Source organism: Orycteropus afer, unplaced genomic scaffold, assembly GCF_000298275.1.
Source record: "Orycteropus afer afer isolate SDZICR_OR568_19922 unplaced genomic scaffold, OryAfe1.0 scaffold00131, whole genome shotgun sequence".
NCBI classification, from domain to species: domain Eukaryota; kingdom Metazoa; phylum Chordata; class Mammalia; order Tubulidentata; family Orycteropodidae; genus Orycteropus; species Orycteropus afer.
The window spans coordinates 6,750,804-6,767,239 of record NW_006921718.1 but is presented as its reverse complement, the minus strand read 5'-3'; the positions used below and the strand labels follow the sequence as shown (position 1 = coordinate 6,767,239).

The 16,436-nt window shown below is 38.0% G+C and overlaps 1 protein-coding gene across 1 annotated transcript in view; it reads right to left on the bottom strand.

Annotated features, from left to right (window-relative positions):
• EIF2AK2 (eukaryotic translation initiation factor 2 alpha kinase 2) overlaps positions 1-16,436 on the bottom strand; it is a 57,220-nt gene that overhangs the window by 11,946 nt on the left and 28,838 nt on the right. The window contains exons 11-12 of the mRNA XM_042781541.1: positions 3,019-3,135; positions 825-1,005 (exon numbers count right to left, since the gene is read on the bottom strand). Coding sequence (XP_042637475.1) covers positions 825-1,005; positions 3,019-3,135 — 298 coding nt within the window. The remainder of the gene's footprint in view (positions 1-824; positions 1,006-3,018; positions 3,136-16,436) is intronic.

The following is a 16,436-nucleotide window of genomic DNA, read 5'->3' as shown; positions in this document are numbered from 1 at the left end:
AACAACAACAACAACAACAACAACAAATGGGGTACACAATTTACTTTATCCAATGAATTTGTTCTTTGTCTTTGGTTCCGGAGAGGTAACTTCTAAACTCAGAATTTCCCAAGTGAAGGGAATCGTGGTTATGCTACTGAGATGATTATTGGGTGGGGGCTGGCCAGGCTACAAAAGCCCAACACAGAATATCAGCCCTACCTCAAGGGAAGAGTATAAAGCTGAAAGTTGAGTTGAACCATGTGTGCAACAATTCAATTAACCATTCCTACCAAATGAAACCTCAATAAAAACTCTGAACACTAAAGCTCAGTGAACTTCCTGGTTAAGGAAAGACATCAGTGCTTGTGAGGGTAGTGCATCCTTTTGAATACTGAGATTCTGCACTGGGGACCCTCCTAGACCTCACTCTATGCATTTCCACATTTACATCATTTTTGGTATAATAAAACCGTAATTGTAAGTATAGTGCCTTCCTGAGTTTGTGAGTTGTTCTAGTGAATTGTTGAAACTGGGGTAGAGGAAGCTTCAAAATTTGTAGCCAGAAGGTCAGAAGTGAGGGGGACTTGAAAACTCCCACAGTTATGGCTGGCATCTGATGTCTTGAGCAGAACTGGTAGTCTGGAGGACTATGCTCTTTAACTTGTGAGATCTGACCTAGCTCCAGTGGTTAGGGTCAGAAGAAGAAGAACTGCATTTGCAGTTGGTGTCAGAGAGGCTATTTTAGTTGGTGTGTTAGTTGGTGTGTGTTGGAGAAGAGACACAGACACTGTAAGCAGAAAATTACATTTTTAAGTGCCTAACAAAGTATATTTTCCACTTACCTTAAGGTCTCTATGAATAAACTGTTTTGAATGTATATAAGCCACTCCAGTTGTTATTTGGTGAAACAAATCCAAAGCCAAATCTTTGTCTGATTTTCTATTTCTTTTGTCTTCAATCCATTGCTCCAATGTCCCTTCATCACAGAATTCCATTTGGATGAAAAGACACTTAGTCTCTGACCTAAATATAAAATTCACGGTATGTTAAAAGTAGCAATAAAAATAAATTTATAAAAAATACATTTGTTCTTTTTTTTTTTGCATTCTGCAAATGATCTATTATTGACTTATTTTAAATTTTTTTAAATTGTGATTTGAGCAAAAGTTTACAGAGAAAATTAATTTTCCATTCAATAGTTTATACACATTTTGTTTACTAACATTGATTACAATCCCTATGAGGTAACATCTTTCTTCCTAGTTCCTCCCTGTGGTTACCTTTTCCCTGTGTCCTTCTTTCCCAAGCATTCTTGCCTTCTGAGATCTCTCCCTGTGCAAATGCTACATTTCTGATCTTCAGTGGTTGACTATTCTAAGGAGTGTACTTCTCTGGTGTAAATGTTTACCTCATAGGCCTGTCTATTGTTGGGTGGAATTTAAGCCATAGGAGTAAGCTCAATTCTAGGTCTAAAGCGGGAATAGGGAACCCGGTCTCAGGGACATATGTTCTTTTTTATTATACTTTATCTTTTTATATACGCCCAAAACATGTATCAAAAGAGAAATGTACACATAATAGATAAATCTGAATCAAAATATAACTAATTTTATTTAAATGAGAAAATGCCAGAAGTCCAAAGCTCTAATTGTTTAGGTAATTTATAAAGTATCAGCCTGCCCATTCTTTAATGCTAAAAGTTCTTGGTCACCTTTGCTAAAAGATAGGAACAAAAGCATTAATACAATGCAATCACAAATTCTTCACTATATAAATTTGAAGCCTTTTAACTCACTATTGATCTACTGAACATAGGCATCTAGAGGTGAAAAAATGAGTCAGACATCATTCTCTTGCCATAATGGGGATTATAGTCTAAAAAAAAAAGCACTGCCGTCATGTCGGATCTGACTCACAGTGACCCCTCCTTGGGTTTCCCAGGCAGTATCACTACAGAAGTAGATTGCCCAATCTTCCTTCAGAGGAGTGACTGATGGGTTTGAACCACCAGCCTTCTGGGTAGCAGTCAAATGCCTTAGGCACTATGCCACCAAGAGAGGTAAAAGGAAAATAAACTTAAAGCAACAATATAAGTTTATGTACACTAAGAGAAGTACCAACATATTGCTGTAGGGTGTAAGCTGGAAGACTGACTTTGTTAACCATATTTTATGGTTTTCTCTAAATTAATTTGGTCTCAATATCAATTTATATTCTTTGAACATGTTGGCTAGAAAAAAGGAAAAGGTAGGCAAGAGTTTGCAGAAAGCTGAAGAAATCCTATACATTGATGGTTGCTAACTCCTGAAATTGATAATAAAGTTTTCAACTAGGTGGGATGCAGATGCAGTTGCCTCTCAGGAGAAAATGAATGAACAGGACTCCAATGGCCTCAGGGTTTTTGTGAAAGAACTATCCCCAAGAAACACAGGGTAACTTTCAAAGGCAGATACCACCTCTTTAGAACCGCCAAGTCCTTGGCAATCCTTTACCGAGACAATACATGAGTAATGGCAGGTGGGGTACCCCCATCACACCTCACTGTCTTAAAATCATTTTTATCATCTACCACTCATCATGAGTGGTGTAGCTGCATTTGAGAGAGACCCCTTGACTGAACCCCTTCAATCAGGGATCTAAGGGAAGGGCAATAAAATGCTTGCAGCCAAGGAGGGGACCTTTAGATGCAGCATCTAAAACATGCTAAAATTTTCCTTACAAGACTCATATACTATACTAAAGCAGGGCCTTGTGACGAAGACTGTATATTAAATAATGGAGTCAGGATTGCTAAACCTGAGATTTTGAAAAAGCAGAGGAAAATTTTAAAAAATTTAAAAGTAATTTTGGGGCAAGATGAGAAGCAAGAAATTATTCATTATCTCGTTACTTGTAGAATGAAGAGAAAACAGTGTCTCTCAGGGTGGCTGTGATTATTAAATGTGATAGCTAATAGACGTATCCAGTGTCTTTACATATAGGAAATGATGATTTTCAACTATCTCTTTATAGCTATGAGAATTACTTTTTAGTTACCTTGAATTATTTATGCTGTTCTCTGGATCATAATCTTGTCCATCCCAACAATTATGATAGTGAACAATATTTATATGCCTAAGGTTTGCCAATGCTCTTACTTCACGTTCTACCTTCCTAGTTAAAAGAAATAGGGAAAATAAAAGTATCAGAATACATCCCAGCAAACAATTGCAAAATACCTCAAGTAACAGGAGACAACTATCTCCATTCATTTATTAAACAGTCTGTGGTATCCACACCCTGAGTACTTGAATGGAAGTTTTAGAACTTCCAGGAAGAAAAAGCTGACCCCCAAGGAGCTTATAGCCCAAAGAGGAAGTGATAAAAACACAAAAGTGAATACACAGAGAAAGCACAGCTGTCATCACTCTCACCATAAAAGAAAGAGCAGTGACTGAAACAATTCCAAACATAGATTTTAAAAATCATTTATTGTGGTAGTTGAAATGCCATTGATACCATTTCAGGAGCTAATCGATAAATTATGTTTTGTTTAGGCTTGTGTTAAAATCACTTTGGATTTTACAAGCAAATTATATCTGGTCAATACAGATAGGTAATCTAAGCAACAAGAAGAATCTTAAATATGTGGCAAAAACCCACAAAAGACAAAGGAAATCATCTATACAGAGAAAATGAGATTTCACTGGGCATGGTGGGAGCTTTGCAGTGTTGCATAGTCAAGGGCTAAAACTAAGACAATTCCATGCTAAATAGAGCAAATAAATCATAGATTTCAAGGATGAAGATGGATAAGCAAACATTTTATATGTGTGTATATATATATATATATATATATATACACACACACACACACACATAGGGATATAAAACTATAACTGCCTTATCAAAAATCTGTAATAATGAAGAAAAAATTATCATACTTTGACAATCCTAAGACAATCAAGTTCTTACATTGAGTTATTTCTTATAGTCTTTCTTCGAACATATTTTTATATATTTATAATAATAGTGTATTATATTTATCACCACAACCACCCCTTTAAATAAAAAATAGTAGTATACAATATTTATCCTATTTTTTTCATATAGCATGGTATCTGTACAAGTTTTCTTGTTGTTAATTTGTATAACCACCATTTGTGTTATGGATTGAATTATGACCCCCCAAAAAATGTGTGGCAAATCCTACTTTCTATGCCTGTGGTTATAACCCCATTTGGGAATGGGTTTTCTGTTATGTTAATGATGGGATTAGTGTGATGTGTGTCTTAATCTCTTTTGAGATATAAAGGAGATTAAACAAGCCAGCAGAGGAGAGATGGGATAAAATAGATGCCAAGAAACATGAAGATCTCCAAGGAACCAGGAAGTAGATGCTGAAGAGACAAGGATCTTCCTTCAGAACCAAGAGACAGACAAATGCTTCTTCTAGAGCCAGTGCTCTGAAATGGGACCTCTAGCCTCCTAAACTGTAAGGAAATAAATTTCTGTTTGTTAAAGTCACCCACTTGTGGTATTTCTGTTATAATGGTACTATATAACTACAACAATTTGTAAATTTTTATGTAAGATTTCAAAAAGAAGAAAAATGTAGAGAGAACAGTATAAATGAGTTGGCATTGACTCAATGGCAATGGGTTTGGTTTCTCAATCACTAATTGAAATAGTTCACTGACTCCTGGACAGTCCTATTTCATCTATACTCCTACCCAGTTCCTCATCTTACCCTGGACTATTCAGAAGCAACTTCTAGTATTGTATCATTTCATTTCTTTATATTTCAGTATATAACCATCATTTTTAATGGCTACAAAATAACCATTGACTAGGGGGGAGAACAACAAATAACCATTTCTCTATAATTAGACAATTTTGTTTGTTCTAATTATTCACTGTTATAAATGACACTGTAATTTATATCTTCTTTTATAGCTTTTTCCATAATTTAGATAATACCCTTAGAATAGATCCCCATGTGGGAAGTCCCTGGGTCAAAGCATATAGATATATTTATGGTTCTAGATTAATATTTCCAATTTTAAGTGTTGCACCAATTTACAAAGCCACAAGAAATGTCTAAGATACTGTACCCTTATCAACAGTGAGTATTATTCTTTCTTATAGTTGCTAGTAAATGGAAGAAACAATACTCATTAAGTAAAACAATGAAAAAGGAAAAAACTTTTATTTTTATTACTGTGAAAAAGTATATATATTTAACACAACATTTGCCAGTGTGACATTTTCAGGTATACAATTTAGTGGTATCAATAACATTAATCATGTTGTGTAAACATGACCTGTACTTTTCCACATTTCCCATTACCATAAACAAAAACACACTGCCTCCTAAACAATAGCTCATCCTTTACCCCAAAATTCTTGTTTTAATGGTAAGTATGAGCGAGATTTCAGCTGCAAGGGATTGTACGGGGATAGCAAATAGGTATGATTCACTGGGATGAAAACCACTTAGGACTCCATGCCTGCTTTTCCTTTGCTCTTGTCATTTCCTTAGAACAGATCTTGTTTTCATCTATTTCTATGGTAGTAACTGCCAGAAACAACAAGCAAAATTGGTCAACTGGGGAATGTGAAATTAAAGACTTTCTTCTTGGTCTTCTGGCATGATGGTGGATAGGCAGACAAGCTACCCGGACCTTCTACAACAGAAATGAGAAACCAATTGTAACAGATACAGATGATAATCCTGGAACCCTGAGCTTTTAAAGGGAGGTTGAAGAAGTTTGCAAGTGGTATTCTGATACAAGCAGCAACCTGACAATCTACTCTGCTTGCTGAGGACTGCACAGGCAACCTGCACATTTGTGGCTGATGACCAGAAAGTAACCTTGCCCACATGATCTAACCACATTCACACAACCTGCAGCCCCACCTACTGTACAAGGGCTACCACCTGCTTTTGCACCAAATGATCAACAATATATGGAGGCCAATAACAGCCCAACCTGCTGTCAACTTCTCTACCCAAACAGCTAAAAGAGATCAGTACAAAATGTGGAACAAAATTCAAAGACACAAAACTGACCAGAATTACTGGTTGGATAGAGTCTGGTGGAACCCCCAGGACCATGGCCCCGGATTACCCATCGGGCCTAGAAATGGTCTCACTCCCATGGATTGGCTCTCAGCCCAACAACAGAAAGACCTGCATGCAGAATAACTACTCCAAAGCAATGCACTCACCTACTCTAGGGAGATGTAACCCTTAGAGCAATCAGCCATAAGGTAGCAGAGGGCCAGCATTCACATAGAGGGAAAGCTGGACAGACAGGAGTGCAGAGTTAGGAAAGGCACAGGGAGGGGACAGTCCCAGGAACGGGTGGAGAGGAGAGTTTATTATGATTGCAGATGGTAATGGGGTGTGAAATCAAATATACAAGAACTGTTGAATGTAAAACAAATTTGCTCTGTAAATCTGCAACCAAAGCACAATAAAATTTAAAAATAAATAAAGAAAATTAATACAAATATTCCTAACCTCCATCACACTTACAATGGGACAGATGGTGAGTGCCTAAGTGCTGACAAACTACCGAATAGAGTAGCACACTAGCCCTGTTCACTCAGATATATCAAAACAAAATAAAGGAAAAGGAAGAAAAAAAGCATGGGCAAATCACAACAATATACAATCACCAATTAAATAGAAATATGACATCTCAATGTCTCAGAAACAATATACAATCCCACATCACAAAAAGAAGCAAAATAAAGTAGTACAAACAAGGGACCAGAATACAGAGCCAAAAAACCCCCCTGAGGAAGAGGCAGCATTGGAATTACCTGATACGGAATTCCAAAGATTTACACTTAGATACCTTCAACTGACTGAGAAACAGAAAAGGAAAACTGACAAAATTAAGGAAAACAAAGACAAAACTCTAGACGAATTAAGGAAACCAATACAAAAAAAAAAAAAAAACCTGACAAAAATAAATGAAAATTTGGAAACCATACACAAACAGCAAGCAGAAATGTAGAAGATTAACACTAAAATTGCAGAAAGATATAGCACATTGAAAGTGCAAAGGAGTAGAATTAAATTAATGGAATACAGAATTAGTGAGATTGAAGACAAATCTTACACTACTATTCTGTTAAGGGAACAATCAGGGAAAAAAAACTGAAGAAAACCTAATATTTATGTGGGACATCATCAAGAGGAATGACTTACACATGCCTGGAATTCCACAACAGGAAGGGACAGATAAAATCAGAGAAAATTGCTGAGGATCTGTTGAAAGAGAACTTCCATAAAATGAAGAAAGATGACAAGATACACATTCAAGAAGTTCAATGAACCCCAAACAGGATACACCCCAAAAGAAAATCACCAAGACATATTACAATCAAACTTTTCAGAACCAAAGACATAGAAAGAATCCTGAAAGCAGCATAGGAAAAACAAAAAGTTACCTAAAAAGGGCACCCAGTAAGATGAAACTCATGAAAACTCTGATTTTTCAGCAGAAACCACACAAGCAAGAAGGCAATGGGATGATATATATAAAATGCTGAAAGAAAAAAAATTGCGAACCAAGAATTATGTACCCAGCAAAATTGCCCCTCAAATATGATAGAAATTAAGACATTTCCAATAAACAGAAATTAAGGGAATTTGTAAAAAACAAAACAAAATTTACAAGAGATGCTAAAGAGAGTCCTTTGGACAGAGAATGAATAACAGCAGACGACAACTTGTGATTAACACACATGACAACATAATCCAGAAACCAACCCGGATAATGTTGTTGTTGTTAGGTGCAGTCAAGTTGTTTCCAACTCATAGCGACCTTAAGCACAGCAGAACGAAACACCGCCTGGTCCCGCACCAGCTCCATGATCCTTGCTATATTGAGCCCAATGTTGCAGTCACTGTGTCAATTCATCTTGTTGAGGGCCTTCCCCTCTTTTGTCGACCCTCCACCTTACCAAGCATAACATCCTTCTCCAGGGAATGGTCCCTTCTGATAACATGACCAACATAGGTGAGACGAAGTCTGGCCATTTTCACTTCCCAGGAGCATTCCGGCTGCACTTCCTCTAGGACAGATTTGTTAGTTCTTTTAGCAGTCCATGGTACTTTTAGCATTCTTCGCCAACAACACAACTCAAAAGCATCAATTCTTCTTCGGTCTTCCTTATTCACTGTCCAGTTCTCACATTCATATGAGGGGACTGAAAATATCATGGCTTGTGTCAGGCACACCTTAGTACTCAAGGAGACATCTTTGCTCCTCAGCACTTGAAAGAGGTCCTTTGCAGACGACTTGCCCAGTGCTATACATCATCTAATGTCCTGACTGCTGCTTCCATTGGTGTGAATTGTAGAACCAAGCAATTTGAGGTCTTTGACAACTTCAATCTTTTCTCCATTTACCATGATGCGGCTTATAGGTCCAGTCATGAGGATTTCTGTTTTCTTTATATTGAGATATAATCCATACTGCAGACTGTATTCTTCAATCCTCATCAGTAAGTGCCTCAAGTCATCCTCACTTTCAACAAGCAAAGTTGTGTCATCAGCGTATCGCAGGTTGTTAATGACTCTCTCTAATCTTTTATTCTTTAATTGTGATTTGAGTGAAGATTTACAGAGCAAATTCACTTTCCATACAGCAGTTTATATATACTTTGTCTCATGACATTGACCACAGTTTACCACAATGCAACAGCTCCCCTCCTATTTCCTCCCCATAGTTAATCCCTCCATGAACTCCTGCCCCCTGAGCTGTCTCCCTGTGCATAAGCAGCCCTTCTTTCTCCCATGACTGTTCTCTCCAAGGAGAGTATCTCCTTGAGGTAAATGTTCAACTCATATGCCTGTCTTTTGTTTGGCTGGAAACCACAGGTGTGGGATCAATTCCAGACCTGAAGGGCAGTCTTCCTCTAATCTTGATGCCACGTTCTTCTTCATATAGTCCAGCTTCTCAGATTATTTGCTCAGTATATAGACTGAATAACCCATTGCCATCGAGTCGGATCCGACTCATAGCGACCTATCCTTGGGTTTCCGAGGCAGTATCACTACAGAAGTAGACTGTCCAACCTTTCTTCCTAGGAGTGGCTGGTAGGTTTGAAATGCCAGCTTTCTGGTTAGCAGTCAAATGCCTTAGGCACTGCACCACCAGAGCTCCCAGTAAGTATGGTGAAAGGATAACCCTGACGCACTCCCTTTCTGATTTTAAACCATGCAGTGACCCCTCGTTCTGTTCAAACGACAGTCTCCTGGTCAATGTACAGGATCTCCATGAGTACAATTAAGTGTTCTGGAATTCCCATTCTTCTCAATATTATACAAAATTTGTTATGATCCACACAATCAAATGCCTTTGCATAGTCAATAAAACACAAGTAAACCTCTTTCTGGTATTCTTTGCTTTGAGACAAGATCCACCTGACAGCAGCTATGATATCCCTTGTTCCACATCTTCTTCTGAAGAAGTGTCCAGAGTAAAACAAACTTCTAAGACTGTAAACAGGGAACCATAGACATCCATCTGTAAATAAGAACACCTACAAAGCAAAAAGATAGACTAGTGTAGGTCCAGAACTTCCAAACGGAGAAGTCAAGATAATTTTAAGATAGAGTGAACTGTTTTAAACTTGAGAAGAAAATAGTAAGTCACAGTTTAACATAAAGAAAATAAATCTTTTCATCAAAATAAAGAATAGAAAAGGCACAGATATTTAGCAAATACTAAAACAACAGTAATGAAGGAAATGATTTTAAAATTCATAAACAAAATGAGCTCAGAACAGAAAATTATATGGAAGAAAGAAATCAGCAACATCACAAAAAACACATAACAAAATGACAGCAATAAATTCATGTTGTTCTTGTTATGTGCCATCAAGTCAGACCTGACTCACAGTGACGCCTCCTTGGGTTGCCGAGGCAGTATCACTAAGGAAGTAGATTGCCCATCTTCCTTCCGAGGAGTGGCTGGTGGATTTGAACTGTCAGCCTTCTGGTTAGCAGTCAAGTGCCTTATGCACTATGCTACCAGAGCTCCTAATAAATTCATACTTGGTGATAATTACACTGGATGTAAATGGATTATGTACCAATCAAGCAATAGAGAGTAGATAAGAAAACATGACCCTTCAATTTGCTATCTACAAGAGAAACATCTCAGACACAAAGACAAAAATAGAGTAAAAATCAAAGGTTGCAAAAAAATATCAAGCAAATGGCAATCAAAAAGTAGGAGTAAAATAAGCTTTAAGCCTAAAACCACCTGTATCTCACACCATACACAAAAAACTAACTCCAAATGGATAAAAGACTTAAATGTCAAACCTAAAATTATAAAGTTCCTCAAGGAAAAAATAGGGGCAAATTTAGAGGCCCTAATATATGGCATAAATAGACTATCAAGCATAACTCAAAATGCACAAACAGCAGAAGATAAACTAGATGAATGGGACCTTGTAAAAATTAAATTTTTATGTGCTTTCAAAGACTTCTCTGAAAGAGTCAAAAGAGAACCTACAGATTGGGAAAAAATATTTGGCAATGACATATCTGACAAGGGACTTATCTCTAGAATTTATAGAAAACTCCAACACCTCAATAACAAAAAGAAAAATAATCCAATTAAAAAATGGGCAGAAGACATGAATTAACACTTCACCAAAGAGGATATTCAGGTGGCCAACAAATGTATGAAGAAATGCTCATGATCATTAGCCATAAGAGAGATGCCAATGAAAACAACCATGAGATACCATCTTGCCCCAGCACTAGTAGCAAAGTTCAACAACACAGAAAATAACAAATGCTGGCGAGGCTGCAGAAAGAATGCACATACACTGCTGGTTGGACTGTAAAATGATACAACAACTATGGAAAGCAGTATGGCGATTCCTTGAAAAGTTGGAATTAGAAATACCAGTTGACCTAGCCATTCCATTACTAGGTATATATCCTAAAGAAGTGAAAGCCAGAACAAGAACAGATATATGCAAACCCATGTTCATCACAGCACTATTTACAATAGCCAAAAGATTGAAACAACCTAGGTGCCCATCAACAGAAAAATGAATAACCAAACTATAGTACATATACACAATGGAATATTACCAAAAAAAAAAATCACTGTTATAGAATCAGATCCTACTCATAACAACCCTTCCTTGGCTTGGGTTTCTGAGGCAGTATCACTACAGAAGTAGATTGCCTAATCTTCCTTCTGAGGAGTGGCTGGTTTAGCAGCCTTCTGGTTAGCAGTCAAATGCCTTAGGCATTACGCCACCAGAGCTCCTTAATGGAATACTATGCAACCCTAAAGAGTAACGTAGAATCTGCAAAACACTGCATAATGTGGATTAACTTGGAGGACACTATGTTGAGTGAAATAAGTCAATCACAGAAGGACAAATATTGTATTAGTCCATTACTGTAAAAAGTCAAGGAAAAGTTTATACATGGAAGGAAATTTTCTCTGTTGGTCACCAGGAGTGGGAGGGGAGGGGAGGGCACACTGTTAGACAGGTAGAGACAAGTATTGATTTGGGTGAAGAGAAGGGCAATGTACCAAATGTGAGTGACCAACACAGTGGCACTGAGGAAGAGGAAGACATATAGAGGTGCATAGGAGGTACAGATAACAAAGAAGAACCCTTTCGCACATACAGTACTGTGTTGTCAGTGAAGGCAAACATGGGTATACAGGTGGATAGATGGGTGGACAGACTGAACTATTAGGTATGTCTATGCAGGGAGGAGCGTGCCCAAGACCATGTATATGTTCGGCGGATAATGTTTCTACAAGTGTATTGATATGTTCTGTAAGAATTCCCAGGTATACAGCAGAGCTGACAAGGGACAAGGCTGTAGTCACTTCTTGGGCACAGCCAGCTACCTAGAGGGAGTGAGTAGTAGGACTTGTGGGCTCGGGACCATGTAGCACAGGTGACATCAAGCTTAGTTGGCATAACATACTACACAAAACATTGTTCCACATCCTACTTTGGCAAGTAGCGATTGAGATCTTAAAAGCTTGCAAGCAGCCATCTAGATGCAACAATGGGTCTTTCATCATCCAGAGCAAAGAAGAATAGAGAAAACCAAAGACACATTGAAATAATTAGTCCAAGTGACTGGTACACCATGTGATCCTCAGCCTATACAACTATGAGACAAGAAGAACTAGATGGTGCCCAGCTACCACTGTCAACCACTCAGAGGACAATCTATGTAGGAGATCCTGGATAGAGTAGGAGAACAATGTGGAACAAAACTAAAAAGCATCTTAAAAAAAAAAAAGGAACAGGTTTGCTGGTCTGATAGAGCCTGATGGAACCACTGAGACTATGGTCCTTAGCTGCCCTTCAGGTCTGGAATTGAACATACTCCTGTGGCTTCCAGCCAAACAAAAGATAGGCATGTGAGATGAACATTTACATTTGGTAGACACACTCCTTGGAGAGAACAATCATGGGAGAATAGAAGGGCTGTGTATGTATAGGGAGATAGCTCAGGGGGCAGGAGTGCATGGAGGGAAGGACACAGGGAAGAAGTAACTATGGGGGGAAGTGGGAAGGGAGCTTTTGCATTGTGGGAATTGCAGTCAACATCATGAGACAAAGTATACATGAGCTGCTGTACAGAAAGTGAATTTGCTCTGCAAACTTTCACCCAAATCACAATTAAAAAATAAAATTAAAAGAATAAGTTAAAAAAAGACTAAAACCACCATAAGAGACAAGGAAGGACATTATGTAATGATTAAAGTATCAATTGAACAATAGGACATAACCATAATAAATACCTACACACTCAATGAAAGAACAGATACACAAAGGCAGATACACAAATCAAACTTTAACAGAAATGAAGAGTAGTAGACAACACCACAGTAATAGCTGTTGTAGTTGTTATTATTATACTGCCCTGCCCACAGTAACCGTAAGAGACTCTAACACACTGCTTTCAATGAACAATAGAACAACTAGAAAGAAATTCAACAAAGACACAGAAGAACTAAACAATACAATCAACCAACTTGACATTATAGACATTTATAGGATAGTTCACCAAACAACACAATACACATTCTTTTCCAGCACACATAGAATGTTCTCCAGAGTAGACTATATGTTAGGCCACAAAGTAAGCCTCAATAAATTTAAAAACATTAACATATTGCAAAGCATCTTCTCAGATCACAATGGTATAAAATTAGAAATAAATAATAGGAAGATCAAGGGGGAAAAAAAAGCAATCACATGGAAACTGAGTAACTCTCTCCTTAGAAACTATGGGATAATAGAAGAAATAAAAAATTCCTTGAATTAATGGAAATGTAAAATGATACAACCATTGTGGAAAACAGTATGTCAATTCCTTAAAAACTTGGAAACAGAAATACCATTTGATTCAGTAATCCCATTACTAGGCATATATCCTAAAAATATGAAAGCTAGTACATGAATATATATATGCACCCTCATGTTCACTGCAGCGCTATTCACAATAGCAATGAGATGGAAACAAATTACGTGCCCATCAACAGAGGAATGGATAACCAAACTAAACTATGGTACATACATAAAAGGGAATACTATGCACACTAAGGAATAATGTGGAATCCATGAAACACCTCACAACATGGATGAACTTGGGGGACATTATTGCTGAGTAAAATAAATCAATCACAGAAGGACAGATACTGTGTTAGTTCACTATTATAAAAAGTCAAAGAAAAATTTACATATGGAAGGAAAGTTTGTTGCTTACCAGGGGAGAGAAAATTGCTAGACAGATAAGACAAAAGCATTGATTTGGGTGAAAGGAAAGAAAATATATCAAAAACGAATGGCCAACAAAATAACACTAAGGAAAAGGAAGACACAGAGAGGTGCACAAGAGGTACAGACAACAAAGATAAACAGTTTTACATACACAATACTGTAACTGGCTGGGCCTGGTTGAGTGCCTGGGCAGCTGGTGGTAGTTATTCCCCATGATGAGATTGGCAGTAACAAACATTAATCTCTAGCTGGATACAAAGGTAGACAGGTTAAATGATCAGGTATGTCTAGGCACAAGGGAATATATACCCTTGACCACATATAACTTTGGCAGATGATATTTCTACATACATATTTGTATGTGCTATAAGAATGTACATATATATAATAGAGCTAACAGTGGGCAAAGTTATGGTAACTTCTTAGCTGCAGCCAACCATTCTAAGTGAGCAAGCTGGGCCTGTGGGCTTGAGACCATAGTCATGGGGCACATCAACCTCAACTGGCATAACATACTACACAAAAACATTGTTCTACAACCTACTTTGGTGAGCAGCGAATGGGATCTTAAAAGCTTGCAAGAGACCATCTAAGATCCAACAAATGGTCTCTCGTCATCTGGAGCAAGGAAGAATGAAGAAAATCAAAGATGCATGGAAACATTTAGTCCAAGAGACAGGGATCATGAGAACCTCAGCCTACATGACCCTGAGACTAGAAGGACTAGATGGTACCCAACTACCACAGTCAGTCACTCAGAAAGGGATCAAAATAGGAGGTCCTGGATAGAGTGGTAGAAAAATGTGGAACAAAACTCATAATCATGCTGGTCTGATAAAGACTGGTGAAACCCCTGATATTATGGTCCCTAGTCACCCTTCAGGCCTGGAATTGAACTCACTCCCACAGCTCCCAGCCAAACAATAGACAAGTGCATAAGGTGAACATTTATAGCAGATAGGTACACTCCTTACAATAATCTACCATGGGAGATCAGAAAGGCAGTATTTGCACAAGGAGATAGCTCAGAGGGCAGTAATGCACAGGAAAGAAGAACACAGGGAAAAGGTAACTACAGGAAGAGTAGGTAGGAAGAGAGTTGTTACATTACAGTGCATCCAATCAATGTCATGAAACAAAATGTGTATGAAATGCTGTATGGAAAATGAAAATGCTCTGTAAATTTTCACCCAAACCACAATAAAAACTAAATGTAAAAAAATTTCTTGACTCAAACCAGAATGAAAGTACAACATACCAAAATATGTGGAACACAGCAAAAGCAGTGCTCAGAGGGTAATTCATACCAATAAACGCACACATCAAAAAAGAAGAAAGAGCTAAAATTGACACCTTAAGCTAACATCTCCAACACTCAGAAAAAGAGCAGGAAAAAAGAGTACAAAGCAAAAGGAAAAACAATGGACAGAATCAAGACTAGAAGTTGGTGCTCTGAAAAGATTAATAAAATTGACAAACTGGTGTTTTGGTTACCTAGTGCCACTCTAACAAAATATACCACAAATGGGATGCTTGAACAAACAGGAATTTATTTTCTTACAGTTTGGAGGCTTTAACTCCAAGTTCAAAGTGCCAGGCTCTAGGGGCTGGGTAAAAGCCCCTCAACCTTGGGCTCTAGCTTTGCCTCCTGCTCACAGCCCAATGAAGCTGGAGGTTTTTCTTTACCCAGACAGCTGCTGGCTGCTGAGGCTGACAAACCCAAGGTTGACAAGTAAAAGGCATAGTCCCAACGTTACCAAACAACACGGCAGGCCATTGATTCAAGTCCATTGAAAGTCCCAAGATCGGCAGAGCATGGCAGGCTACTGAATAACAACTCAGCTACATGCAGGGTTCAAGTATGCCATAAACTACAGACCAATCCCAAAGCTTTTCCTTATATATGGGAAGCAGACCACATCCCTAAAGTAGCTACTCAGTTGCTCATGGCAGATTCCACCATGAAGTTGACTGCCAGTCTCATCACCATGGGGAATAACTACCACCAGCTGCCCAGCCACTCAACCAGGCCCAGCCAAGTTGACAACAATTTTAACTACAACTGGTAAATTTAATAAAAGAGAAAAAGAATAATATCCAAATAACATGAGTAAGAAATGAAATGGGTGACATTACAACAGAACCAATAGAAATAAAAAGGATATCAGGATACTATGAAGAACTGTACTTCAACAAATTTGAAACCTAGAAGAAATGGATATATTTCTAGAAACACACTACTTACCTAAACTAATAGGAGCTCTGGTAGCATAGTGCCTAAGGCACTTGACTGCTAACCAGAAGGCTGGTGGTTCAAATCCACCAGCTACTCCTCGGAAGGAAGATGGGGCAATCTACTTCAGTAGTATACTGCCTCAGAAACCCAAGGAGGGGTTGTTATGAGTCAGGTCCAATTCGATGGCACATAACAACAACAACCACCTAAACTATCAGAGACCAAGGTAGATAATTTGTCTTTGTCTTTGGTTTTGATGAGTTTGATGATGATGTGTCTTGGTGATTTTCTTTTGGGGTCTATCCTGTTTGGGGTTCATTGGACTTCCTGGAGGGATACATTCTCATCTTTCATCATTTCAGGGAAGTTCTCCTCCAGCAAATCTTGGACAATTTTCTCAGTGGTTTTGTTTTTCTCTTCCTGTTCTGGAATT